This window comes from Hippocampus bargibanti, linkage group LG05 (assembly GCF_051943395.1).
Source record: "Hippocampus bargibanti isolate YZ-2025 linkage group LG05, ASM5194339v1, whole genome shotgun sequence".
NCBI classification, from domain to species: Eukaryota; Metazoa; Chordata; class Actinopteri; order Syngnathiformes; family Syngnathidae; genus Hippocampus; species Hippocampus bargibanti.
Genome location: NC_142738.1, coordinates 20533670 through 20559077, shown reverse-complemented (window position 1 = coordinate 20559077; position 25408 = coordinate 20533670). Strand labels below are relative to the sequence as shown.

General features: G+C 41.4%; 4 protein-coding genes across 5 annotated transcripts; 3 read left to right on the top strand and 1 right to left on the bottom strand.

Annotated features, from left to right (window-relative positions):
- The first annotated feature begins 2741 nt into the window (after window positions 1-2741).
- hdhd5 (haloacid dehalogenase like hydrolase domain containing 5) lies at window positions 2742-10820 on the top strand. 2 transcript variants are annotated; one of them, XM_088997240.1, is made up of 8 exons: window positions 2742-2996; window positions 4332-4541; window positions 4719-4831; window positions 5030-5123; window positions 6887-6920; window positions 8029-8203; window positions 8273-8461; window positions 8542-10820. In XM_088997240.1, the coding sequence occupies exons 1-8, from the start codon at window positions 2913-2915 to the stop codon at window positions 8948-8950; spliced, it is 1308 nt and encodes a 435-aa protein (XP_088853366.1). In that variant the 5' UTR covers window positions 2742-2912; the 3' UTR covers window positions 8951-10820. The 2 variants fall into 2 exon arrangements, with proteins under 2 accessions (XP_088853366.1, XP_088853365.1); XM_088997239.1 differs by having other exon boundaries at window positions 8029-8461.
- A 135-nt stretch (window positions 10821-10955) lies between these two features.
- Window positions 10956-12996, bottom strand: ccdc34 (coiled-coil domain containing 34). The gene is made up of 7 exons (XM_088997241.1): window positions 12893-12996; window positions 12340-12617; window positions 12136-12256; window positions 11929-12036; window positions 11662-11820; window positions 11459-11585; window positions 10956-11338 (listed from the first exon to the last, which is right to left on the bottom strand). The coding sequence occupies exons 2-7, from the start codon at window positions 12564-12566 to the stop codon at window positions 11166-11168; spliced, it is 915 nt and encodes a 304-aa protein (XP_088853367.1). The 5' UTR covers window positions 12567-12617; window positions 12893-12996; the 3' UTR covers window positions 10956-11165.
- Window positions 12997-13887: 891 nt separating this feature from the next.
- Window positions 13888-20019, top strand: slc15a5 (solute carrier family 15 member 5). Its single transcript, XM_088997238.1, has 9 exons — window positions 13888-14825; window positions 16319-16541; window positions 16948-17117; window positions 17367-17587; window positions 18195-18381; window positions 18562-18750; window positions 18848-18979; window positions 19048-19156; window positions 19763-20019. Exons 1-9 carry the CDS (start codon window positions 14342-14344, stop codon window positions 19899-19901), a joined length of 1854 nt encoding a protein of 617 aa, XP_088853364.1. The 5' UTR covers window positions 13888-14341; the 3' UTR covers window positions 19902-20019.
- A 1790-nt stretch (window positions 20020-21809) lies between these two features.
- tmem17 (transmembrane protein 17) lies at window positions 21810-25336 on the top strand. Its single transcript, XM_088997242.1, has 5 exons — window positions 21810-21969; window positions 22118-22221; window positions 24492-24605; window positions 24724-24867; window positions 25091-25336. The coding sequence occupies exons 1-5, from the start codon at window positions 21864-21866 to the stop codon at window positions 25166-25168; spliced, it is 546 nt and encodes a 181-aa protein (XP_088853368.1). The 5' UTR covers window positions 21810-21863; the 3' UTR covers window positions 25169-25336.
- The last annotated feature ends 72 nt before the right edge of the window (window positions 25337-25408 follow it).

Sequence of the window (25408 nt, the reverse complement as noted above, 5' to 3'; positions counted from 1 at the left end):
ATACTTGTGGACAGTTTACTTTTCACCTAACAGGCTTGATATGGGAGGACGTAGCAGGAGATAATTCACGCGGCATGAGAAGACATGAAAGTTAAACGTGGACCCTTGCTTTTCTGTTATTTTTGTGTCGTTTTGTGTTTTCCTTTGTCAATTTGAGTTGTTGTGCATCATGTGGAATGGGTGCGGATTGTTTTTCAGAATTTTTGACCACGACATTTTTCAAGGAGGAGACTGCTGAGCTGCTGCAACTTTTCGGCAGCCCCAAATCAGCAAGAGAGACGAAAGACGAAGACTTAGACTGAGCACCCCGGATTTAAAGGTGTACCACGTGCATATTCAAATTTGGCCCACACAAAGAAATCAAGTTGCCATTTGGTCCTTCTGGGATCTGGTTCACGTGTCTGCTCCCAAGGTAGTTCCCCGAGTTCCAGGCGGGGTGATGCAAGGTACATCAAGAGCTGTGTCCTGCCGAGTTAGTGTTTGGTCAGTTCCTTTCATCTGCGTTGTCCAGCATTTGGTTATGTTGTCATTTCACACTTCCTTTGTGTCTGCCAGCCGGCTCCCCTCAGATCTCCTGGCACCTGAAACATATGTCTCCAACCAACCAGTGGTGGGCTGTCAGGGCCAGCAAGGCCTTCTCTGCTGGCCTAACATAATCAGACATCATTATCATAATTAGAATAAAAGTCAATTTCATTAAACAAGTATTTTTTCTAAATATATATATAATTATTCTACATAATGTTTTCTTGATGTTATATCCATTTGGTTATGCTCCTTTCAGTGTTGTAGTTTTAGGTCAGAGTTTTTAATCGAATCAGAATTCAGGTAGTTTGTGTCGCGAGGCTGTATGAAATCTGACTGACGCCTTCAGAATCAACAGTGAGGGTGTCTGTGCACTGTACATGAACGGGCACATGTAGTTGATATACAGTTGCGATAGCCAATCAGATCACGAGTTGGCACAGTAAGGCCAGTTAGAGGGCCTCGCGTTGAACATGACGTACGCGTCCTGTGATTGGATACTCACTTTACCTCAGCCCGGAAACCCGGAAACTTTAGCACAAAAACCAAGTACGTATATCTACTTGCTTTTTTAACCCACAATGGCTGAAGGAGAGGACAACTCGCTGTCGCATGTAGGTAAGCCTATTCTCAAGAACAAATGAAAAAGATTTGTTTACTTTTATTTTCAACAAATAGTTCGTTTTGTGAACGTCTTGATGTTTTTCTTATATTAAACTGACATTTTGTAATTTAGCGTAAAATCTTGTTAACGATTGCATATTCTTGGTGGACTTAATAAAACTTTGTGGACAAATGATTTTAAATTTCCTTTTATTTTTAAGTGTTTGCAGTATCACGTATAGTGAAAAGTTCTAATTGCTGATGCAGATTTATTGATGTGTAATTGCTCCGGAAAATAGCCTGTGTTGTAGACGATTAAGGTGATGCCACGCCCAGTACTGCGTGCGTGTGCTTTTGTAAATGATATCTCCAGCCGTTGTGTCATAAATTATGGTATTACGAGGGATATTTGTTCAAGTCGGACTAAGCAGGACTTCACTGAAGGCCTAGGTGTGAAATGCACGGACCGCCACTGCAACCAACGATACCTCTTTGTTCTGTTATCTATCTAATTACAAGCAAAGCAATATTTATACTGATTAAACTTACTATATTTATCTTGAGCAATGTTTAATATAGCTAAATAAATGTATATATTTCCTTCATTCTGAAGATGAACGATATTGATTTTCTGTGGCGACCCCTGAATGGAAAAGCCGAAAGGAAAAGAACAAAGTCAGTGCCATTTGACTGTCATCGCTGGAGAGCTCTGGGGCAAATATGCTTTTTTTGCGCCTGGAATGGGCAGCATTTTCACAGCCGAGCTTTGTTCAGTGGAAAGGTTGGTTTGATCCTCTCCTCTTTCATCTAGAACTGCTTCATAGAACAAAGAGGGTCCAGAAAGTGCTTAAGATATGACTGTGTCTTTGGTGTTATCACATTATTTGTTATTTATTTTATTTCTGTGTTGTTTTGACTTAAAGATGGTGCCTGAGAGTGGCTGCCTTTACTGCAAGTCCTGTATTTTGTTTTTCTACTTCTTCCTTTCCTCTTACTTTCATCACTTTGCTGCTGTGAAATGTAAATTTCTTCACTGCGAGACTAATAAAGGCAAATCCAAACTGGAAGATCCGAAAGTCAAACCCCGAACCTGTGAAGCGGACGCCAACAATCTATTTGCCTCACTTGTTACGTCATCATTTTTAATTCACAATCTTACTAAATAACTATGAAGCAATTAGCTTCTTCAACACGGTTTGAACTTTTGATATGTCTCTTACGTTTTTTATCAGCCAATTGCGTCCTTATGGTTCGGGTTTGTTGCACAAACTTGTGGCATGGTACGATGATTCAAAGTACGTATGTGTCAGTGGTGTAGCTTCAGAACGAACAACAGTTTCAAAATATATGACTGATATAAAATAATAACACATTTGGAACCGTTTTCGTGATTTAACAATCACACCGGTGGAGAATAAGGTTTTGTTTTCCGAAATACGAAAGGTAGCTCAGCAACTCGTAAAAGGAACCGTTTTCGTGATTTAACAACCACACCGGTGGAGAATAAGGTTTTGTTTTCCGAAATACGAAAGGTGGCTCAGCAACTCGTAAAAGGAGTTTCACGGAAGCGTGACGTCTTTTTACGCATGCGCGTTTGCTGACCGGAAAAATAATCCAACCACACAAGTCTTCGTAGGTCAGTGCGATATTGATTCAAGGTTTAATTCTTTGCGACCTAAATTTCATACAGTTCAAAGTTTTAACAAAGGCTGCCAGTATCGTTTAAGCGTTTAGCTCGTTTGACTTGGTATGTTTTTATTTAGACACGCGGCACTTCAACAAAAATGCAGAGATTAACATTTTTTAAAACTGCATTAAAACAGTTTCAGTCAAACAGCGAAAGAGCAGTAAAAAGAAATTACAGCCACGTAAGTACTTGAAGTAATTGCCTTTAAGTTTTTTGTTTTGTTTTAAGCCTTCACCTGAAAGGGAAAATGTAAAGAAATTGTACCACTCAAACATCTCTTGATTTATTACTAGTACTGTTATTTAGTCTAATAAATGTAATTTGACCTGCATTTACGCAATCAATGTGTGTGTGTTTTACAATGCCGCTGGAACAAAGTATCGATTACCTTGTGTTACCTGAAGTGTTTATTCCATGTTCTGTCGTGCAACAATTGAACGTCTAATCCACGTGCACCTATTAAATATACGTTTAAATGTATCTGATGAAAGATCTACAATATTGTGAAAATATTGTGAATTGAACAAACATAATACTTGTACACATTTTTAATACTCACATATAGTTAGTTTTTATGCATTAGTGTGCTTTTAGTTTGAACGCGATGTAGACCTACCCGTGGCTATTTTGCCTCTTGTAAATAAGGCATCCAAACAATGAGAAGTACACTGACGGTGATAAAGATAAAAACTAATACATCAATAGAAACAAAAGCTATTTGTCCGAGTAATGTAATTTTTTTAAAATTACTATCGACGGGCAACTTGTCAACGGTGGGTCTTGTGGCCGTAGTAACGTCATGCAGGCTTTTGCTTGAATGCATTAAAAAGTGTTATGCACTTGACATCAACATGTCACATTGCGGTTTAAACTCAACTCAACTGTATTTATAGAGCACTTTCACACAGCCAAAGCTGCATACAATTGAGCAACGACCATAAACACACAAAAAAAAAAAAAATCAGTCACAAGTCAGAAGAAATCACCAGGGAGTAAAACTAAGACCAAGTTTGAGTCATGCTAAGTCAAATGCCAAGTAGTACAAGTGAGTTTTGAGGTGGGTTTTAAAGATGGGCAGCGAGAGAGCTTGCCAAATGTTCAATGGGAGGTCATTCCGGAGAGCGACCAGCAACAGAAAAGGCTCAATTCCCTCTGAGCCTCCGTGAAGTCCTTGTTACTTCTAATAATGTCTAGTCAGCAGACCTGAGGCACCAGGAAGGACCTCTTGAGACTCTCACACGCTATCCGGAGATGGAGATGTGCACTCCTCCATTTCCAGACTGCAAATGAATAGCGCTTAGACTTAGATACCAAGGCTTGTTTAACCATACACCATCAAACCAAAAGATATACATTTCACACTTAATGACTCCAAAAATTATTTATACAGACAATAAATCACATTTTCACATTGCATTTCATTTTTTTCCAGAGAATTAATTTCACATAATTGATGATCAATTAATTTCTTGTTTTGTTTTTGTCATTGTCCATGTGTTACTATCTTTTTCGCTAGACTTCTCCTCAGGGCTCATTTGGTCTCCTCTTTGACATTGATGGCGTGCTGGTACGCGGTCGAGCTCCCATCCCTGCAGCCCAGGAGTGTTTCAGGAACCTCGTGGACCACCAGGGAAAATACAAAGTGCCCGTGGTGTTTGTCACCAATGCTGGAAACTGCATGCGGCAGACAAAAGCGGAGCATCTTTCGAATTTGCTTGAAGTAGAGGTAGAGGTTTCATCTGTGCTGTATGTCATGCATATTAGTATATTTGACAATAAAGCTGACTTTGACTTTTTTTTTTACTTTGAAATGAACTCAATTTAGAAATTGTATATATTCCCAATATGTTGCGTCTAATTTCAAGCTTTGTAACTCCTGTTTGTTCGTGCCCGTTGCATTCAGGTGTCACCAGAGCAGGTAATGCTGTCCCACAGTCCTTTGCGAATGTTCACACAGTTTCACCAAATGTGTGTGCTGGTATCAGGACAAGGCCCTGTTGAAGAAGTGGCTCACATGTATCCTGTTTCAATTCACCAACTCATGCTTTGTCTGAACTGAGTGACATCACTGTATGTGTGCTGTTTATTTAACCTCCACTCCACTCATTGAAGTTTTCAAAACTTTGAACCCTTTACTGTGTGTTTGTTCAGATTTATGCAAGTGTTCGAAACTAAAGATCTCATGTAGAATTCCCTTGACCTACTAAACTTCAGGTTGGGCTTCCAGAATGTTGTCACCATAGATCAGCTCAGAGAGGGCTATCCTCTTCTTGATATAGTCGATCACAACAGAAGACCCAAAGACAGTGTGAGTTTCTATGTGTATTTAAATCCACAACTAATTACAAACTTGTTGATTACATCACATTTTAAGAGGAGACATTTTCTCGCAGCTTTCGTTGTATTTGATGTATTTACAGTGGTTTGAAAGAGTATTCATACCCCTTGAACTTTCCGATATTTTCTCACGTGACCACAAACATACATGTTTATTGCCATTTTATGTGAAATACCAACACAAAATGGTTCACAATTGTGAAGTCGAGGGAAAATTAGAAAATAAAAAACTGAAAGAAAGTGGTGTCCAAAAGTATCCAGCCCCCTTTTCTCTGAGTGCAACCAGTTTCCTTCAGAGGTTGCCTGATGATTGCTGAATGATCAGCTGTTGACCTAATGATCAAATGGAGTCCACCGGTGTGTAATCTAACCTTAGTATAAATACAGCTGTTCTGTGACGGCCTCAGAGGTTTGCTAAGAGGACACTGGTCAGTGAACAGCATCATGAAGTAAGTCCAAAGAACACACCAAACAGGTCAGGGATAAAGTTATGGAGAAGTTTAAAGCAGGGTTAGGTCATGCAAAGATTTCCCAAGCTTTGAACATCTCACGGCGCACTGTTCAATCCATCATCAAGAAATGGAAAGAGTATGGCACAACTGCAAACTTCCCAAGACATGGCCGTCCACCGAAACTTACATGCCGAACAAGGAGTGCACTGATCAGAGATGCAGCCAAGACGCCCACGGTAACTCTGGATAACCTGCAGAGACCCACAGCTCAAGGGGGGGGGGGAGTCTGACCATAGGACAACAATTAGTCATGCACTGCACAAATCTGACCTCAGAGTGGCAAGAAGAAAACCATTGTCGAAAAGCATAAGAAGCCATGCGGGGGCCACAGCACGTGTGGAAGAAGGTGCTCTGGTCAGATGAGACCAAAGTGGAACTTTTTGGCCTAAATGCAAAACGTGTGGCGGAAAATTAACACTGCACATCACTCTCAACACAGCATCCCCACTGTCAAACATGATGGTGGCAGCATCATGTTGTAGGGCTGCTTTCCTTCAGCAGGGACAGGGAAGCTGGTCAACGTTGATGGGAAGATGGATGGAGCCAAATACAGGACAATCTTGGAAGAAAACCTGATGGAATCTGCAAAAGACTTGAGAATGGGGTGGAGGTTCACTTTCCAGCAGGACAATGACCTTGAACATAAAACCAGAGCTACAATGGAATGGTTTCAAACAAAACATATTACTGTGTTATAATGGCCCAGTCAAAGTCCAGAACTAAATCCAATCGAAAATATGTCGCAAGATCTGAAAACTGCTGTTCACAAATGCTCTCCATCTAATCTTGCTGAGTTTGTGCTTTTCTGCAAAGAAGAATGGGCAAAAATTCCAATCTCTTAACTGTCCAAAGCTGGTAGAGACATAAACCAAAAGACTTGCAGCGAGATTGTCTTCCACCAAGTATTGACACAGGCGGGCTGAATACTTTGGCACGCCACATTTTTCAGTTTTTTATTTAAAAAAAATAATTTTAAGTCATATAGAACTTTCCTTCTACTTCACAATTGTGAACTGCTTTGTGTTGGTCTTTCACATAAAATAGCAATAAAATATATGTTTGTGGTCAGAATGTGACAAAATGTGGGAAACTTCAAAGGGTATGAATACTTTTTCAAGCCCCTGTAGATTGTGCTGGGGTACTTGATATTCTTGTAGATCTCATCAATCAGTTTCCACTGCATATACAATCATTGTTTGCATACTTATGTCTTGTCTCACAGATTCCTCCCACTAAAGGTTTACGGCCAATAGATGGTATGTTGGCATGCATACATAAAACAATAAATTAAACTTTACACACCTCACTAAATTATAAGTCTTTTTTCATTCTTTAACTCAAAAGGAGAAATACTGTAGTGATACCTCAGCTTACAAATTAAATGGCTCCCAGAAAATGTGTGTAAGGTGAAAGGTTCGTCTGCCAAACATTTATTTCCCATAAGAACACATTAAAAATCAGAATCATCTGTTCCCAGGTCCCCATAAAACACAAGTTTCTAAAATAAATAAGCCTTAAAGCAACACAAAATATACCATATTTTATGTATAATACATGTCCTATTTTATTGTAATTAAAGAAATAAACTGTACTATATAATAAAGTCATTTTATTTACCTTTGTGATGGTCGTTGATGTAGTTGCCTCTTGATCATATCCGAGTGAAGTTGCTGTGCTTTCTCTGCAATAATACCCTCACTCACACTGTCCCCTGCTGGCTGCGTTTCGTTGATCCAAATCAACAGAAGTTTTTCAACCTCTTCTATTGCCTGAGACCGATGCTTAGACAACGCAGAAACACCCTTAGCCACAAAGGCACACTTAATAGCTTCCTTGTTCTTAAGGATGGTAGCAATGGTTGACTTAGCGTACTGGTATGCTAAGTCGCACAAACACACACCTCGTTTGTGTTTTTCGATGATCTCCTTCTTCTGCTAAATCACAATTTTCTTTTGTGTCTTCTTCGGTTTAACACTAGCCTGTGGTGGGGACCTTTTCGGTCCCATAATTGCAAGAGTACTACACTCGATAACAAACCACGTCGGCACTCAAAGAAAGGGGATGATGAAAACTAGTCCACCAGCCACCGTGGCGCTGTTCGAACGTATGGTTTGGTGTTCATCCGCCGAAACCTAGCCCGCCAGCCAACGTGGCGCAGTGTGGTTTGGTTCGTCCGCCGAAAACTTGTCCGTCAGCCGAGACTATATGCTCGCAAATTTAATGCTCGTGAGCTGGTGCGTTCGTATGCGGAGGTATCACTGTACTAGCCACACATCTTTATTGAAATAATTCACAAATTCTGTTCCACTCTAATTCAATGAGATAAACCTGCATGTTTTTGTATTTTCCCATTTATCCTTATAGCTGTCATCTTATTTGGTGAGCCAATAAGATGGGAGACAAACCTCCAGCTCATTGTGGATGTACTTTTAACCAACGGACACCTGGACAACAATTGGAATTCTGTGCAGTACCCACACATTCCGGTGCTGGCCTGTAACATGGACCTGTTGTGGATGGCTGAAGCAAAGAATCCCAGGTGGAGTGTCTGGGGCAGGGGAAAAAATATCATTCTTTTTTTATCACTCGTGTTGTGGCTCCCTGATAGGTTTGGCCATGGTATGTTCCTGGTGTGCTTGGAGAGCCTTTACAAGAAATTGACAGGTCATGACCTCAAGTATGAGGCGCTGATTGGTAAACCCAGCGTAGTGACTTACAATTACGCAGAACTGCTGGTCAGGCAGCAAGCTGAGAGACTTGGATGGTCCACGCCCGTTAAGAGATTGTACGCTATCGGGTGAGTGTCTCCATTCCTTCATATTGGCCCACAGTATTCTCATCCAAAATGATTTATGTCTTGTCACCCTTTGTTGTTAGTGATAACCCAATGGCTGACATATATGGCGCCAATCTCTACAACCGCTACCTCCAGACCGCTCAGTATTCTCAGTCTCAGAAGCACGCTAACCAAAGTGCCGCCTGTGCTCAAGCTGTTGACCAGGCCCTGAAAATGACATCAAGCGAGCAAGGAGGTGTACCGGCTGGGTTCAGGTCAGGCTCAGATCTCCCGGAGGCGTGCCACTCCATTTTGGTGTGTACAGGAGTATACAGCAAAGAGGAGGAGCTTCCGTCAGACACAGGGCACACGGTGACCGAGCAGCGCATCTTTCATGGCCACAGGGACTTTCGCTTTGACCCCAGCCTCACACAGCCATCATTTGTGGTGCAGGATGTCAAAGATGCCGTAGAGTTAGTCTTCCGGCAGGAAGGGTGGCCCCTGCATTAATTGGCCTAATCTTGACTTGAAAGGGATAAAACACTAGTGTATAGTTTTATAACGGACCCTGTCTTTATGTCAAAACAACAATATCCTGTTTTGACACGGTAATCATGCAAAATTGTTTATTATTCAGGGAGTTGACATTGACGTCAAAGTATGGTGCATGACAACTACAGTAAAGTCTCGTTATATCGATATTCAAGGGAGTCCGAAAAAATATCGATATAACCGGGACTATCGATATATCCGACCCTGTTTGCATGTAATTTTCTCCGTGCGTGCATAGAAATAGTATCGATATAACCGGGACTATCGATATATCCGATATCGATATAACGAGACTTTACTGTATTTCTAACATTTGCAACTTTTTCATGTAGCAAAGGTAAATCAACAATGTCTGCATTGTGACATTTGAATCACTTGTGCAATAAATACAACCTGATTCAAAACATTTAGCTCCTAAAAAGATCTTTTGAAATCCATCCATTCTCAAAAGCGCTCATTCTCACCAGGGTCACAGGTGTGCTGGAGCCTATTCCAGCTGTTTTGTTTAAAATGTCACATCAGCATTCTTTATATATACAAACTAGCATTGAAAAAAATAAGTTAAAAAACATTATCGTGTTACCTTCAGTTTTAAGACTGTCTCAATGGAGATCACTGCCAGTGAAGAAAGTCATCCTTGATCAGTCCTGTTCCAACTGTATGTTTTCAGTCTTTTCAGCGCTGAGAATGACCGCTCCACTGATGCTGTAGTAGCTGGAACAGAGAGCACGAGCTGGAGCAACTTTGTCGCCTCAGGAATAGTTTCAATGAGATCCTTCTGGGCCAAAAAGCTGAGCTGTTGTCCAGATTTATATCCATCCCTCACTGTTTGTGAGCGATACAGTCAGAGATCTGCCTTTATCTTCACAAAGTCAAAGAACGTGGCATATTTTGACAGGCTCTGCAGTTTCGCAGTTCATTTTTAATGACATCACCAACTGCTTCAATTAAATCGTTCTGTATTCTGTTTTGACAGGCCAGAAAATACAGTGGGTGTCTCCGAATGTCTCTGTCATCTTTCTCAGCAAAAGCATGTAATAGTTCAACATAGTTGCCACGATTAGCGGAGCCTTTACTTTCATCATTTCCACAAAATGCCAGCTGTTGTTTTGCAAGGAAGCAGGTGGCATTGATGAGATCTTTTAAAATCTCTCGGTTCTCCTTTACCTTAGCATTGTGGATGCTGATGTTGAGTCTTTGCTGTTCATCCAAATCCAAGTCGATCGTGGACATCCCGAACGTTTTTCGCACAATTTGACTTTGAATGTGCGTGGACGACCACTCATGTTTGATGAGGCTTTGTTGTAAAATTTTAAGGTCACAATAACCCATTTGAGTACAGAAATTGTCACAAGTTGAGAACACAAGGCAGGAAAAGCAGAAAAGGCGGTTGCTTGCTGGACATCCACACAACCAGCTTTTTCATGTGTACCAGTCAGTCTTCTGTCACGTTGTCTGAGGCAAACCTTTTGGCTCCGGTGTTGGTCTTCCTTTAATTATTATCTCCTGCTTCGATTGAAGTCCAGTTTAGAAAATGCTTTCAATTTAGATATGTAATCCTCCATTCTGAAAATAAGGCCAAGCAACACAAAAAAAGACTGGATGGTTGCACTTAACTTGCTAACTGCTTACTGTAGCTTGCTATCATTAATTGTATTATTCTGCAGCCGATGAGTCGCAAGAAGACTCTCTGGAATCACCAGCGCCCCCTGTCATGAGGCAGGAGAACTGTGTGCCTCACCTATGCACAGTTTTGATAAAAATAAAATACAGTAAACAGAGCAAGCCAGCACAGTTAGCATAGTGATTGCGCAATCCATGGTGAGGCTCAGCTGGCTGCTGCCTCACCGCTAGTCTACTCAGTATTTGAACGGTAAATGTGAAAATTCAGCAATTTTGAAAAAAAAAAATCCAAAAGTGGTGAAGTTAAATGGAAAAGAACTTTAAAGTACAAATCACTAAATAAATATAACTGTTTAATTTATTTTTTCATTTGATATTAGCATGATGACAGGTGTTGCACGGCCTCACCTGCCTCCACGTCACTGACTAGTTGCCAGTCAGTCTGAGACATTCGAATCTCCCAACATTAAAAATAGCCCTCCAAAAAAATATTTGTGTTCCCCATGTTGCAGAGTGATTCACATTCGAGTTGGATAAAGCCACCTCAGTGTCATCTACGTGTCTTGTGTGTGAGTCTTAATGCTGAGCTTTCCTGCCCTCTTCTTTGTTTCTGAGGCTTCTTGCTTGGTCTGTCTTCAGGGGGAGTTTCCGGAGGGGGCATGTGAATAGGTTTCCATGGGATTGGGTTGTAAAAACTGGGTGGTGAGTGGAATCCGCAGGGACCTAGAGGGAAGATAATACTCACAAGGTTACACAACCATGAACCCCGATTCACTGTTGAAAAACATGAATGTATTATCCAGAAATCTGCCAAGCAGTTAATAATTGCCAGGTCATACTTACTTGAATAATGGGGTGGTTTTGGATTTGCTTTCCATTTGTCATTGTTTTTTGCCAGCCATTCCTTATAGTTCCCCTCTGCCTTCCTCCGCCGCTCTTTCTCCTGCTCCTCTCTCAGACTTGCTTCCTCCTGTATAAATGAGAAGCCCAGTAACAATATTGAAATACATGGCGGCCAATGCAATCATTTTGAAAATTGATCTTACTTTTTGCTTCTTTTCCATTTCTAACCTCTCTTTGTTCTTCTTCTGCAGCCAATCATTGTACTTTTGTTGGGATTTCTGTTCGGCCTCTCTCTTTTTTTCCTGTTTATGCTGCACCTCTGCTTCTTCTCTGGCGATTTTCAGAAGCTGATGGTGTCTTTCCTTGGATTATAGAAACAGAAACACAATCTCAGCATTTTTGCTGCACTGGCTGAAATGCGTAATGGGAAATTATTATTGGGTGTTGTGATTTGTAGACCAGTTAGCAACCTGCTCTCTTTTTAGTTGTTGCCAGTCTCTGATCTTTTTTTCCTCCAAGTTCTTTTTCTCTTTACGTTCCCTCTCTTCTTGTTCTTTTTTTTCCTTAAGTAAACGTGCCTGGTTAAAGAGATGTTGGAATCAAAGCTTGTTGCCATGCCCTTTTTGAGAAGACTCAGTGGGTGAGTCGAACACTGATAAAGCTCATGGTCAACTTGCCTCTTCTGTTTTCTTTTTCATTTTAAGGTGGTCTTCTTTCGTTTTGTTTACCAGCCACCTTTCCCATGCACTGAGAGCTTCAGGTTCTACCTGCACTGACAGGTTTTTTTGTTGCTCACATCTTTAAAAAAATAAAGAAAATTAACACAAAGTTGAAAAGATTGGTTAGCTTTCCATCCACCTTATGGAATCACGTCGTCGTACCCGAGCGGTTGCTCAGTCGTACTGAGCTCGTCGTCTTCATCGCTCTCATAACTGTCATGGTAGATGGGGGAGAGCAGGGAGTAAGTGTCGTCGTCCTCGGGTAGGACATCGTCATCTACCGTGTATTCCGAAACTTGGACATGTTTCTTCACATTTGGCTTGAGAGGAGTGGAGGTGAACTCCTCGGACGAAAACGCCGGGGAGTTCGGTAGACACCAACCAGACATGACAAGTTGGTCGACGTCTGCAGCTGGACAATTCTACATCAAAGCCATTTTCTGTGGGGCAAAATGTATGCGTACTTGTTTATCGTTGAGTTCTCAACTCATCAACGATTTGTAACAACAGAAGGATCGGCGTGGCTCATGTCACTTAAAAGTAATTGCAAATGAACCCACAAATTCACAAGTTGTTGTTAGCTAATTTTGCTAACGACGTTCGCAACACGATGTTACTACACTTGATTATGATAACGAACTCTGTCCCTATTGTGTATATTTCATCCTCACCGAGGAACTAACGACGACATTTGCCCATACCCCTTCTTACTTACTTTTATGAGAGTTGCGCCTTGAAAATTAACGTGGGTTTCCTTCCTCCACATTCAACAACCATCTTCCCACGATGCACCACGCCGGTTTTGTAACTATGACGACGTTTCCCCTTTTATACTTTTACTTGAATACTTTTACTGTAGTTGTACTGAGAAATACATTTTGCTTAGCACTTACAATATAATCCCATGGGGAAATTTGCAGTCCACGGCAGTAATTAGAAAAGGTGGGGGTTGAAAAGATAAGACAATTTTTCTCAGCATAATGAAAATGTCAGAGGACTGAAATGTATAACTGTGCAAAAACGTTTCATAAAGAACGGCACATAGTGCAAGTATAAAAAAAGCATATTTGATATACCTATATAATAACACATTTTATTTATAAGCGCCTCTCAAGGACACAACCTTTTTTGAGAGGTTGAGAGGAAAGTAATCTGTAATCTGTGATGTACGTTGTACATAGACTATATGTAGCTTCATTATCAAACATGCTCTGTAATACAGCATATTTTGTCATAGAGCACATTTGACAATAAAGCCGACTTGACTGTGATGAACTAATACCCCAATGCAAATGCAATGCAATTAAAATATTAAAACAACAGACCTTCCACAAATTCATGTAAACAATTAAATTTGACTAGAAAAACGGGGTCAAATACTGAATGAGAAGTACATTCAAACACATTAGAAATATATGAATATTGTAAATGATATCATGCAAGTTCGTCTTATTTCTTGACCAAAAATGAGGTTGACTATTTGTGTGTAGACTTTTTACATCAACTGTCAGTAACAGGTTTACAACACCTCAGCTACAGTCATGTTGGCTATAAAAATAAAAGAGATGCAATATTTGCAATAGGGTATAGTTGTATTTCAGACCTGTCACATAGTCATGTTCCCTTGTTTAACCTTCACCTTAAATCCCAGGCAGCAGAGTATTTTACTGGAGTTCAGGCCAGCTTGGTGTGCCCTCTGTCTCACTCACACTTCACATCATCACTCTAAATACAACAAGCAGGCCACAATGAGTTTGGACTGTTATGACAAAGACTTGTGGGATTTGGTGAGTGCCTCTTATGCGTAAAAGGGAATGATATTTTCTCATTGTGGTGAAGTGATCTGCATTACAGGGAATTGTTAAGAGAAGATTAACCCTACATAAGTGTTCTTATGTTTGGTGCAATCTTTGAAAGTTTAATACATAACACGTAAGAGTGCAGGAAAAGTTGTTTGGCCGGAAGAAAAAAAAGCATGATTCTTGTTGGTCATCACGGAACTATTTCTTAGCTGCTCTCTAAATTGTTTCCATCTCTCACTTCTTCGTTTGATGATGCGTCAGAAGAATGTGAGCCGAACGTTTGACACGTTTAATCAATAAAAGCTGAAGATCATCAGCTAGCAGCACGTGTAGAAAGAACACCATGATGTCTCGGGTTTTCTATGTCCTCTCAACCTAGCCGCTGGTCTCAGATGCACCTCTCAGAGAAGGCGAGGACGTCACATTCAGATCTCTGCAGTTTCACAGACAACATCCATTCCTTGAGGGAGCGGGGTCACCGGTTTATTGGCGCGATGGTGGCAAGAGACATTCAGAGACTGCCCGAAGGCAAACAACACCTCCGGCGGCTCTCCGAAACAGCTCATCCGGACCAGAGAGCATCACCGGGGGGCCGCAAGAAGATTCAAGTCATTATATGTGTTCTGCTGGTGGAGCTATGTGAAAGATTCACATTTTTTGGCATTGTATGCAACATGATCCTTTTTTGCACTGTAAAGCTCGGCTACGACAACTACCTGGCTGCAACAGTGAACTTGTGCTTCATAGGAGCCAGCACTCTCACGCCTGTGCTGGTTGGTTGGTTTGCTGAAACCTGCCTAGGAAGAACCAAGGTGCTCTACGTGTGCGCTTTTCTCCATTTCTTTGGTAAGATGCAGTGAGCATGTATTTTGCTTGTTTTTGAATGGGAGTTCAAATATTGACACTTTCAGGTTGAGATTTTCTGAACTTTTTTTTAAATTATTTTCAAAAATCATGTACAATGGATCCTCGTTCAGGAAGGACTTTGTTGACGAATCAAATTAAAAATGAATTGTAGTTTTACAGTATATGAGTGCAGTGCTGTGAAAAACTATTTTCCGCCTTCTTGATTTCTGTGTTCTTTGCATATTTATCATGCGCAAAGATTTCACCAATTTTAATATCACACAGACACAACACCACCCAAATAAAATAATAAATGCCAATATAATTTATTTAGACGCCCCCAACCAAAAAAAAAAAAAAACCCCAACTGTTTGCGATGTGAAAAAGTAATTGCTCCCTGAACCTATTATTGAGTTGTACCACTCTTGGCACTAATAAGTGACATCAAATGTTTGTGATAATTGCCGATGAATCTTTCACAACAATGTGGAGGGATTTTGTCCCACTCTGCTTTGCAGTTTTGCATCAATCTTGCCTTATTGGGTTTTATTTGGAGTATCGCCTGCCCAATGAACGTCATGCCACGGCATCTAAATGGGACTCAAATCCAGACTTTGTCTTGGAGACTCCAAAACCTTAATTTTGCTTTTTTTCAGGCATTCAGAGGTGGACTTGTTGGTGTGTTTCAGGACATTGCTGTGCGGCATGGTCCAAGAACGCTTGAGTTTGAGGGCGCAAAATGATCGTCAGACGGTCACCTTCAGGATTTACTGGTCGCCACCAGGATCCATTGTCCCATCAATCACAGCAAGTCTACAGTGGTTTGCTGAAACCCCAGAATCTTGGAAATTGCTTCATTACCACACTGATAAATTTCAACAACTTTTCTTCTTGACTTTCTGCAGATCGTGGCATGATGTGTTTGTGGCTTGAAACCTTTCTTTTTTCCTGACAGATTATATTTATGTGATTTTTATGAATCAACAAATGTGGTGCTGGGGTGTTGCCTGTGATAATGAATTGAGCATTCCCAAACCTGACACGCTGACATTAGTCACAGTTACTTTGTCGTTATGATGCAACAAGGGGTGGGCATTACACTGTACTGTACAATGTATATGTTTTTCCACATAGGGACATGTAGTTTTAGATTTGTGTGTGTGTGTGTGTGTGTGTGTGTGTGTGTGTGTGTGTGTGTGTGTGTGTGTGTGTGTGTGTGTGTGTGTGTGTGTGTGTGTTTTGAACTGCATTTTCTTTCTTGGGGAAACAGTGGGATATTAAAATCGGTTAAATGAACTGAAGCATTTTTTTTGTGATAAATATGCAAAGAACACAAAAATCAGGAAGGGAGAAATAATATTTCACAGCACTGTAAATTCTGATCGTGTCTACAATTACCCATTGACCTCATATGCAATTGAATATTTCAGCCAACTGTGAGTTGATATGTTTCTTCAGCAAATACAGTGACCCATCAATTGTTATCTCCATAGGCACAGCCATGTTACCTGTGGTCGCATTCCCTTTTGAAGATTTCTACATTGACATTCATCATATGAGTCACAAGTTACAAGCTCAAGAGCAGCAGGCCCTGTTCTACACCGGCCTTCTGGCTGCTGCACTGGGCATTGGCGGCATCCGGGCTATTCTATGTCCCTTGGGGGCATACAACTTGCAGAGCTACAATCAATACCAGCTACTGGGTTTCTTCAACTGGTATGCGATGCATCTACAGTACATACAGTTGTCTATTTTGTTGGCCTTGGAATAAATATACAGTATATTGGCGTTTAGGATGTATCATATCATAGTGTACTTTCAATGTTGGATATGTTTTTGGAGAGAAAAAAAAACATGATGTATTTTTTTTTTCTCAAGAGAGCTTGCTTTATTCTTACGAATATATTCGTAGGAATATACCGTATTTGATTAAAACACAGAACACCAATGTTCCTGTTTAAAATGTTGAACATAGGCGCATATAATCCACACGTCAAATTAAAACCAACAATTTGTGCATGTCATTTTAGAGTAAGGAATTTTAGCTAGATGGTGGAAAGCAAGAATAAATAGAAAATGAATGCTTCAAGTCTTGTGTGATATGTGTTTCTGCTGTGTATAGGTTCTACTGGTTGGTCAATCTGAATTCTACAGTTGTGTTTCTGGGCATTGCTTACATCCAGCAATCTGTGGCCAAAAACTTGGCCTTCTTAATCCCTTTCACCTCTGCACTGTTGGCACTTATTGCCATACACATGATGCGCAACAAACTTACCTACAAACCCAAGAAAGGTAAAAAGCACACCGTTTGTCAATATTCTGATTATGGCATGGGAATATTGTAAAAAGATAATCAGCAAGTTGTGCAGAAGCGGGATAATTAAATTAACCTGATGTAAAGGTTGTAACAAAAAAAAAAGAAAAAGCAACCTTCCCAATAGTTTTGGGTACTCACGCATCCAAATGGGGATGAATGTGAGAGGTAAATGTTATTTTTGGCCTAGATGGCACCTCACTTGTATCATCTTGCTTCTTTCAAAGGTGGCTCCTTACTGACCACGCTTGGAGTTTTCTTGAACTCTCTTCAGATGTGCTGTCTTCACTATCGCCACCTCAGTGGAGATGTGCCATCTTGGTTGGACCGGGCCAAGGAGAACAATGGCGGCCGGTACAGTGAGACTCACGTCGAGAATGTCAAAGTATTGGCCAAGCTCTTCCCACTTTATGGACTCCAACTGATATACAGAGCCTGTGTCACTCAGGTAAGTCGCTAAGTTAAAGCTGGCTGGGGTCACCAACTGAGGAGCTCTTCAGCCTGTTCTAAAAACAACTCAAAAGTGGCATGATCATCAATTGAAGAAAATGTTAATATTTGTAGGGGTTTATATAAATACTAATGCATTGCTGTAGAATATTCACATTTATCTGTCTCTTACAATGTTAAGCAGTTTAACAGATAACAATGGTCAGCAAGAAGTCTTAATCAGAAATGGCTCCACATCTCTCTAAATGTAGTTTTGATGCGCATTTAAACCATGTAGTAACTATTTCCCTCGCATTTTGGGGATGGGGGAATAATTTAATCCATCCATCTATTCTCCGATCCACTTTATTTTGTCAGAGGATGTGCAGGAGCCTATTCCATATGTCTTTGGGCAGCAGGCGGGGGCACCTTGAACTGGTTGCCAGCCCATTTGCAGTGCACACATACACACATTTTTTTTAAATAAAAGTTTGTATAACACTGTTAGCCCTTCACATGAATAAATCCCCAAGAAGTCGTTCTCGCTTTCAGAAACGTTAGCATAGTTGTTTCAAGTGCACAGGACAAATGTGCATCACTCCTATGCTGACTGTGTTTCCATACAGATCCCCTCTGGATATTACTTACAGGCGATGAACTCCAACCTCCACCTGAGCGACGTCCTGTTACCCATCGGAACGATGAACGTGATCAGCATTTTACCTCTTCTCATGTTAGCCCCGCTGATCGAGTGTGTGAACAGCTGTTGTCTCTCCATGGCAAAAACTCCACTGGCACCCACAAGAATAATTAGTGAGTAGTGTGCCCACCGCAGTGATGCAACACTGTGCTTCATCATTTTCATCTAAATATGTATCTCTTTGTTCTACTTCTGTTGTCGTCCCTCTTTTCTCTTGAAATGGCTTGTCTTGCAACTCCCGTTCTGAAGCTCTCTGTCTCATCACCCCACCCTAACTAATCCTCACCTTACAGCTCTGGGACATGCATGTGCAGCTCTGTCCGTCCTGGTGGCAGGTTTATGCGAGCTGCGCAGGAAGTCTTTCCCGCTGGTGGAGCAAACCCTCTCCGGGAAGGTTCTGCAAGTATCATCCATGCCGTGTTTCCAGCTCGCGCCACAATATATCCTACTTGGACTAGCTGAGGCTTTGGTCACTCCCGCGTGTGAGTGAAAGGCAGACAATTGTGCAGATTTGTTTGAGCAGCAATTTCAATACAATGTCATGGTATATACAAGTCCTTATTCCGCTTTCTACGGCAGGCTCCCTCATCTCTTTCCAGTTGAGCCCCGGGCACATCCGAGGAATCTCCCTACATTTCCTCACGCTGTCCTATGGGGGAGGATGCTTTGTCGGAGCCCTCTGCATTCAGTTGGGGTACTTCATGTCTGGAGGTGAACGAATGCTCGGAGTGGCAGTCCTTTCAATCCTTCAAGGTGGAATAAATGTCATTTGTCTGCAGGTTCCTTTTATCCAAGCGTCCCGCATGATGGAAATCTGGAGAGATTCTTCTTCTTCATGGCCACGCTGATGACGATAAATACTCTGGTGTATTGGAGTATATCTCACAGGTACTGGGAATTACACAGAAGTGAGACGTCTGTGTAAGCTCTCTGTCGTACAGGAATGGTCCATCGATGAAAAGGTTTCTTCAGCCGTCTATGAAACTACCAGTAAGACTTTAGTTTGCTGACGAAGCTTCTTGGATAAGAGGCGAAACGTCCGACACCTTCAAAGAAATACAGATGACGGCTGAAGAAACCTTTTCATCGACAGAAGTGAGACGTGGCAGAAATACATTCACCATATCGTTATGTCAAAGAGAATGCACTGACTCATCGAGGTCAGCTAGTTGCATTGTGTACATTGCCATGTTATTCATGTTTTTTTAAATTGTGTTTAATTGTTACAGCCAGTCTACAAAGACAACCAGGGCACACCTTCCATGACTCAGATATGCCTGATAGAGACATATTTTTTTGTAACTTCATTGCCACAAATATGGCTCAAGCAACCAAACAGCTTATTGGAATTGATATTTTCCCCAAAGTGAGAGAGTTGGGGGGCTCTCATTTTTATGAGATCCATGTGTCATTAAGTTGTCGTGAAAAGCAGGTCAATGTATATTAGTGCTTGTTGCAACATTGTTCACTTCTAAGAGTGTTTTCCTTTCCCAGGTATATGGATCTCAGTGTGCGGGGTAAGCCACTGACATTGAGTCCACTAACAGAAAAACTTCTTCAGTACAAAGCTTGTCTGCGGTACTATGACACTGTGGACTCGTACACAAACATTTCCTGTGAATCTATCATCTGACAGCTTTAAAAAGGCACCCCTAAACGATGTGGCGCTGGCGCTGCTTTCTGCTGTGTCAAATTGAATGTAATATTGGATTATCATTTTATTGTGATTTGTGAAAAACTGTTAATGTATAGCCATGTGGTCTGTAAATTCTTTCAGAACTTCATTTGTATTGTATATTAAAATAAACTATATACAGTACACAGCGTCTGCTACAAATACAGTACCATCAAGCCACAAAATATAGATCATCAAGCATCGCAGTCCTACTGGTGGGGAGTACATCTGCGGATCAGGATTGGAATTTAGGCTGTTTGTACCTTCTCCCCGTGCCTGCGCAAGTTTCCTCCAGGGACTCTGGTTTCTTCTCACATTCCAAAAGCATGCATGGCAAAACACACTAAATTGTCCTGAGGTGTGATTGTAAGTATGAATAGTTGTCCAATATATGTATGCCCAGCTGGCAAGCATATCATCAGAGTGTATCCCACCTTCTGCCCAAGGACCGGTGAGGTCGTCTTAAGTAGGTCAGTGACCCTTGTGTATTTGAATATAGATCAGGGGTCTCAAACTCAATTTACCCGGGGGCCACTGGAGGCAGAATCTGGGTGAGGGTGGGCCGCATCAGGATTTCCAAGGTGGTGAAAAGCTTCTCACATAAGTATGTGCTCCCAAAAAGACACATGGTCCGCTTGAACATTCGGGAAAGTTCAGGGAAGCTGTGGGTTAACTCTCTCAAACATTGCCCAAGCTTGTCTGCTTCTCTATTCACATCCCTGAACTTGGCTTTGAGTGCAGAGTGGCACAGTAGGTCACAGAGCTCCATTTGGAACACAGGAGGGGCATCATGCACATCAAAAGAGAATGGGTCGGCAAAAATTTGAAATGTGGCTTTGTGCGTCTTGAAGTCTGCAAATCCCTGATTAAATTCCCTCTGTAGCTCCAAAATGGCTTCAACATACTTCTCACCACTGAATGGTGTGCCTGCATCCAGGAGTGCCTTGCATGCTGGGAAATTGAAAAGGTTTGTCTGAGAGAGCTGGGCCTTCCAGAACACAAGTTTTGTGCAGAATGCTTTCACGTTGTCATAGGCAGCACTGACAAGTTGCCCCTGGCCTTGTGGCGTCTTGTTTGGTACATTAAGCTCATGTGTGATATCAACAAGAAAAGTTAAGTCAATGAGCCATTTTGGATCACTTAGCACAGGAACAACCACCCTGTCTTTCTCCATGAATTCTTTTATTTCACTGGAGAAGCACTGGACAGCCTGACAGATGTGCCACCCTTCAGAGCCTTTTACCCCACTGTGGTTTCTTCAGCTCCACATACAAGTTTCATTCATATCAATCATGCGGGCCGCACTAACATTAATCTTTCATATCAAGGTGGGGTGCAAAATCTTCTTTCGGGGGGGGGGGGGGGGGGGGGGGGGGGCGCATTTGGCCCGCGGGTTTGACACCTGATATAGATGAATGCATGGATAATTGTTACTTTGGTGCGTAACACGCATGCGTTCTATGAACATGAGCTTAATATTATGTTGCATAAAAGGTCATTTTTAGACAAGTTTGTCATTACTCAACTGAACTGACTTCCATTTTTAACGAAGCATTTTCACAAAACGTGTGAGCATTAAACATTCATTCATTCATGATTCACCCATCACTGCTGTCCTCCGGCGGTCACAGCGCACGACGATTTACGGTCACAATCACACATACGCGCACGCACACGCACGCACACAAAAATGTAATGCCCCTCGTCGTAATAAAGGATGCGCACAGGACGTTACAATAATAATGTCCAATCAATGACTGCATGATTTTCATCTTTCAAAGAAAAAAAATCTCATGTGTCAATGTATCAAAAAGTTTTTAAATCCACAACCACGCTTGTAGTTTTCGGTTGCCATGGTGACGAGAGCAGCCTGTATCGCCTGTGAACGGGAAGAGGGTCATTTTTCTCTTTGTTAAAAAAATGGACATACCAGACACTATTAGAAGACGGTTGGAGGATTTTTCTCGTAATGTCTTTGTGGACCAGACTCAGGCTCCCGCTAAAGAGCGCACATCGTCAACACACGGTAACGTCAAAATGCAGCTAGCATAGCAGCGAGCTAGCATAAGTAACGATTGGAATGTTGTTTCTTCGGAGCAAACTAGTTGCTCTATGTAGCTTTGCTTATATTCAACAACTACTCGACTCACCTTTGTGTTTATCTTCTTCCCCAGACAGGCGCGTTCTGGCCAGTTTGCCCCTCCAGATGTCTCTGTTCTTTAACATGTGGTTCTTCCCCTTGTGGTGCATCAGCGAGATTGTCATGCTGCACCTCAAAGTACGAAAGAACATGTGGACGGCTTACGTTAACAAAATGTTTCCGAATAAAAGTGCAGTTAGCCATTAATAATATATTTTAGAGTGCACTATGAACAGATTAGAGAAGTACCAAATTACGAAGTCAGAGGGTGCAGTGAGAGTGCCTCAAAATGTACGTTATAGCTTCCTGCACAATGAGTGAAGGTGGAATTTGTCTAGGTTCGTGTGAGCAGTGCAATTAGTTGAACAATTTCGTTTTTTAAAACACGTTTTCAACATTATTGTAAGCATCTACAGTATATACAACTGTTAGGTTTATTCTTTGTGGGTAGGTGGGTGGTGTTTGACATTGAAAGCCAAGGGAGGCTGGCTGGTTGGTTCAAGAGCAGGGGTATCCAAAGTCGGTCCTCAACGGCCGCTGTCCTTCCTATTTCCTCCTAGGAGCAACACGCCTGATTCACATCATCAGGACTGTTTTGATACTCCCTCATAGCTGAGTGATGAACTGATCATCTGAATCGGGTGTGTTATCAGATGGAAAACAGGCAGGACAGTGGCCCTCCAGGCCTGGAGCTGGACATCTCTGAGCTAGAGCAAGTCTTCATGTATTTGTCTGTCCTGGGCTGGAGTATACGCCATCTTTTGTCGGTCAATAAACAGCTTGAAAAGTGGAATTTCTTTTCCACAGATTTCAGTAGATGTGGATGCATTTGACAGGTGAATACTAGTGGAGATTTGTTGAAAGAAAATAAAGCCAATACCAATTTGGTATTCAATGCCCTTTTGAATATTTTGATCAATAGAATAAAAAGTTTGATCAAGAAAACAGAAAGACAAATACTAAACATAAGAAAGGGTAGAGTGTACTGTACTCAGGTCGAGATAACTGATACATTTTCTACAGATTACTTGTCGTACTCCAATATGCCCCTGAGCCCCTTCTCGTTTGCTATGGTGATGGACAGGCTGACAGACGATGTTAGACAAGAATCTCCTTGGACCATGATGTTTGCAGATGACATTGTGATCTGTAGCGAGAACGGGGAACAGGTGGCGGAGAAACTAGAGATGTGGAGATATGCCCTGGAAAGAGGAATGAAGATCAGTCGCAGCAAGACAGAATATATGTGTGTGAATGAGAGGGATCCTAGTGCAAGAGTGATGCTACAGGGAGAAGAGATAAAGAAGGTGGAGGATTTTAAGTACTTGGGGTCAACTGTCCAGAGGAATGGAGAGTCTGGAAAAGAGGTCTAGAAGCGTGTCCAGGCAGGCTGGAGAAAAATGTCAGGTGTGATGTGTGACAGAAGGGTTTCAGCTAGGATGAAAGGCAAAGTGTATAAAACAGTGGTGAGACCAGCCATGATGTTTGGGCTGGAGACAGTGCCACTGAAGAAAAGACAGGAAGCAGAGCTGGAGCTAGCAGAGCTGAAGATGTTGAGGTTTTCTTTGGGAGTGACCAGGTTGGATAGGATCAGGAATGAGTACATTAGAGGGACAACTCATATTAGAGGCTCTGGAGAGAAAGTCAGAGAGGCCAGACTGAGATGGTTTGGACATGTCCAGAGGAGAGAGAGTGACTATATCGGGAGAAGGATGCTGAGCCTTGAACTGTCAGGCAGTAGACCGAGAGGAAGACCAAGGAGGAGGTTTATGGATGTGGTGAAAGAGGACATGAAGGTAGCTGGTGTGAGAGAAGAGGATGCACAAAACCGGGATAGATGGGGGACATTGATTCGCTGTGGCGACCCCTGAGGGGAAAAGCCGAAAGGAAAAGAAGACTTGTCATACTCCAATATCAGCAACAGTGATGGTGATTGTTATCCACCAAACAGTTTAGTTAAAACTACAATACACCAGAACCACGCACACACGCATGCACGCACACACACCTGAATTCGCTTTTTTTGTTTTTAATAACTAATTAAAATGTATTCCCATTCTTTACCCCCGCCTTCGCATTCATTGAGTTTCCATTGCCCACCAAAGATTTATATGGGAGGACTACACAAGTTTCTCCGGATATTCTCACCTTCTCCTAGATTCATGGACACAAAATAGTCTATGGTTGTGAGTCTGATGTTTGTCGACATGGGCACCAGATGGTTGTTGATGGGGATGTAGTTTGTAGTGTAGGCATCCTGCTGTGAGTTCCCCTTTCATGTATTTGAAAAAGTAAGACAGTATTTAAGCCAGCACAAAACTGTGCTTGATTTGTATGAAGTGTCTAAAAGTAAAAGAACTGCTTGAAAAAAAAAGCTGCAACTATCTATACATATTTTTTTTCGCCAGTATGCTGCTTTGCCTGACTACTACAAGTTCATCCTTATGACCATCCTGATCTTGATGACTGTGATTGAGGCCATCAGGCTTTATCTTGGCTATGTGGGGAATCTGCGTGAAAAGGTAGCACACACAAAAATACATTTTATGAATGTTTCTAATACAACCAGAACAATGGGCATTCACTACGATGAGGAAAGGGTAGCTAAAACAAATTGATGCTCTTTTCTGTTTGTGGAAGGTGGCAGAGTTGGCTGGATTTTGGCTGCTGAGCATTTTACTGCAGTTGCCACAAATCCTCTTTCAGCTTTGCAATGAAGCCATTCTCGTACAGCCCCTGGAGAGAGCCGTTCACATCATTTTAGCACTTTTCATCCTGACACAGGTATGCTACTTGTTTTAATCGTGGGACATCAGCACTTGTGGGTTTATGTCCCTGTTTTGTGATTGTAAAGAGTGATTGAGAGCTTTGAAAGGTGCTTATAAATAAAATGTATTATTATTATTATGATTATGATTATTATTATTATTATTATTATTATTATTATTACTTGGGTCAGTTTTGTTTTTATAAATGAGTGATTTGCCTTCTGTCTTGAATTTTCTAGGCTGTTGCCGGTTTTGTGGCTCTTCGGGACTTGGTCAGACACACAGAAAGTCAATTCCATCTTCGCCAGTTTAATTGAAACATCTTTTTATCAACTTCACACACATCAAAACACTCAGAACAAGACTGTCAACACAATGTCACATCTTGATTTTGTAAAATGTAAATACTAGGTTTATCAAGAAAAAGCATATTTATTTTTGTATTTTGTCAGGATATTACATTAAGTTTGTCACGTTTTATAAAAAAAGATTCAAAACAAACAATTTGTCGATGAGTTTCATACTTTTTAATGTAGTGGTGAGTGAATGTTTGCCCA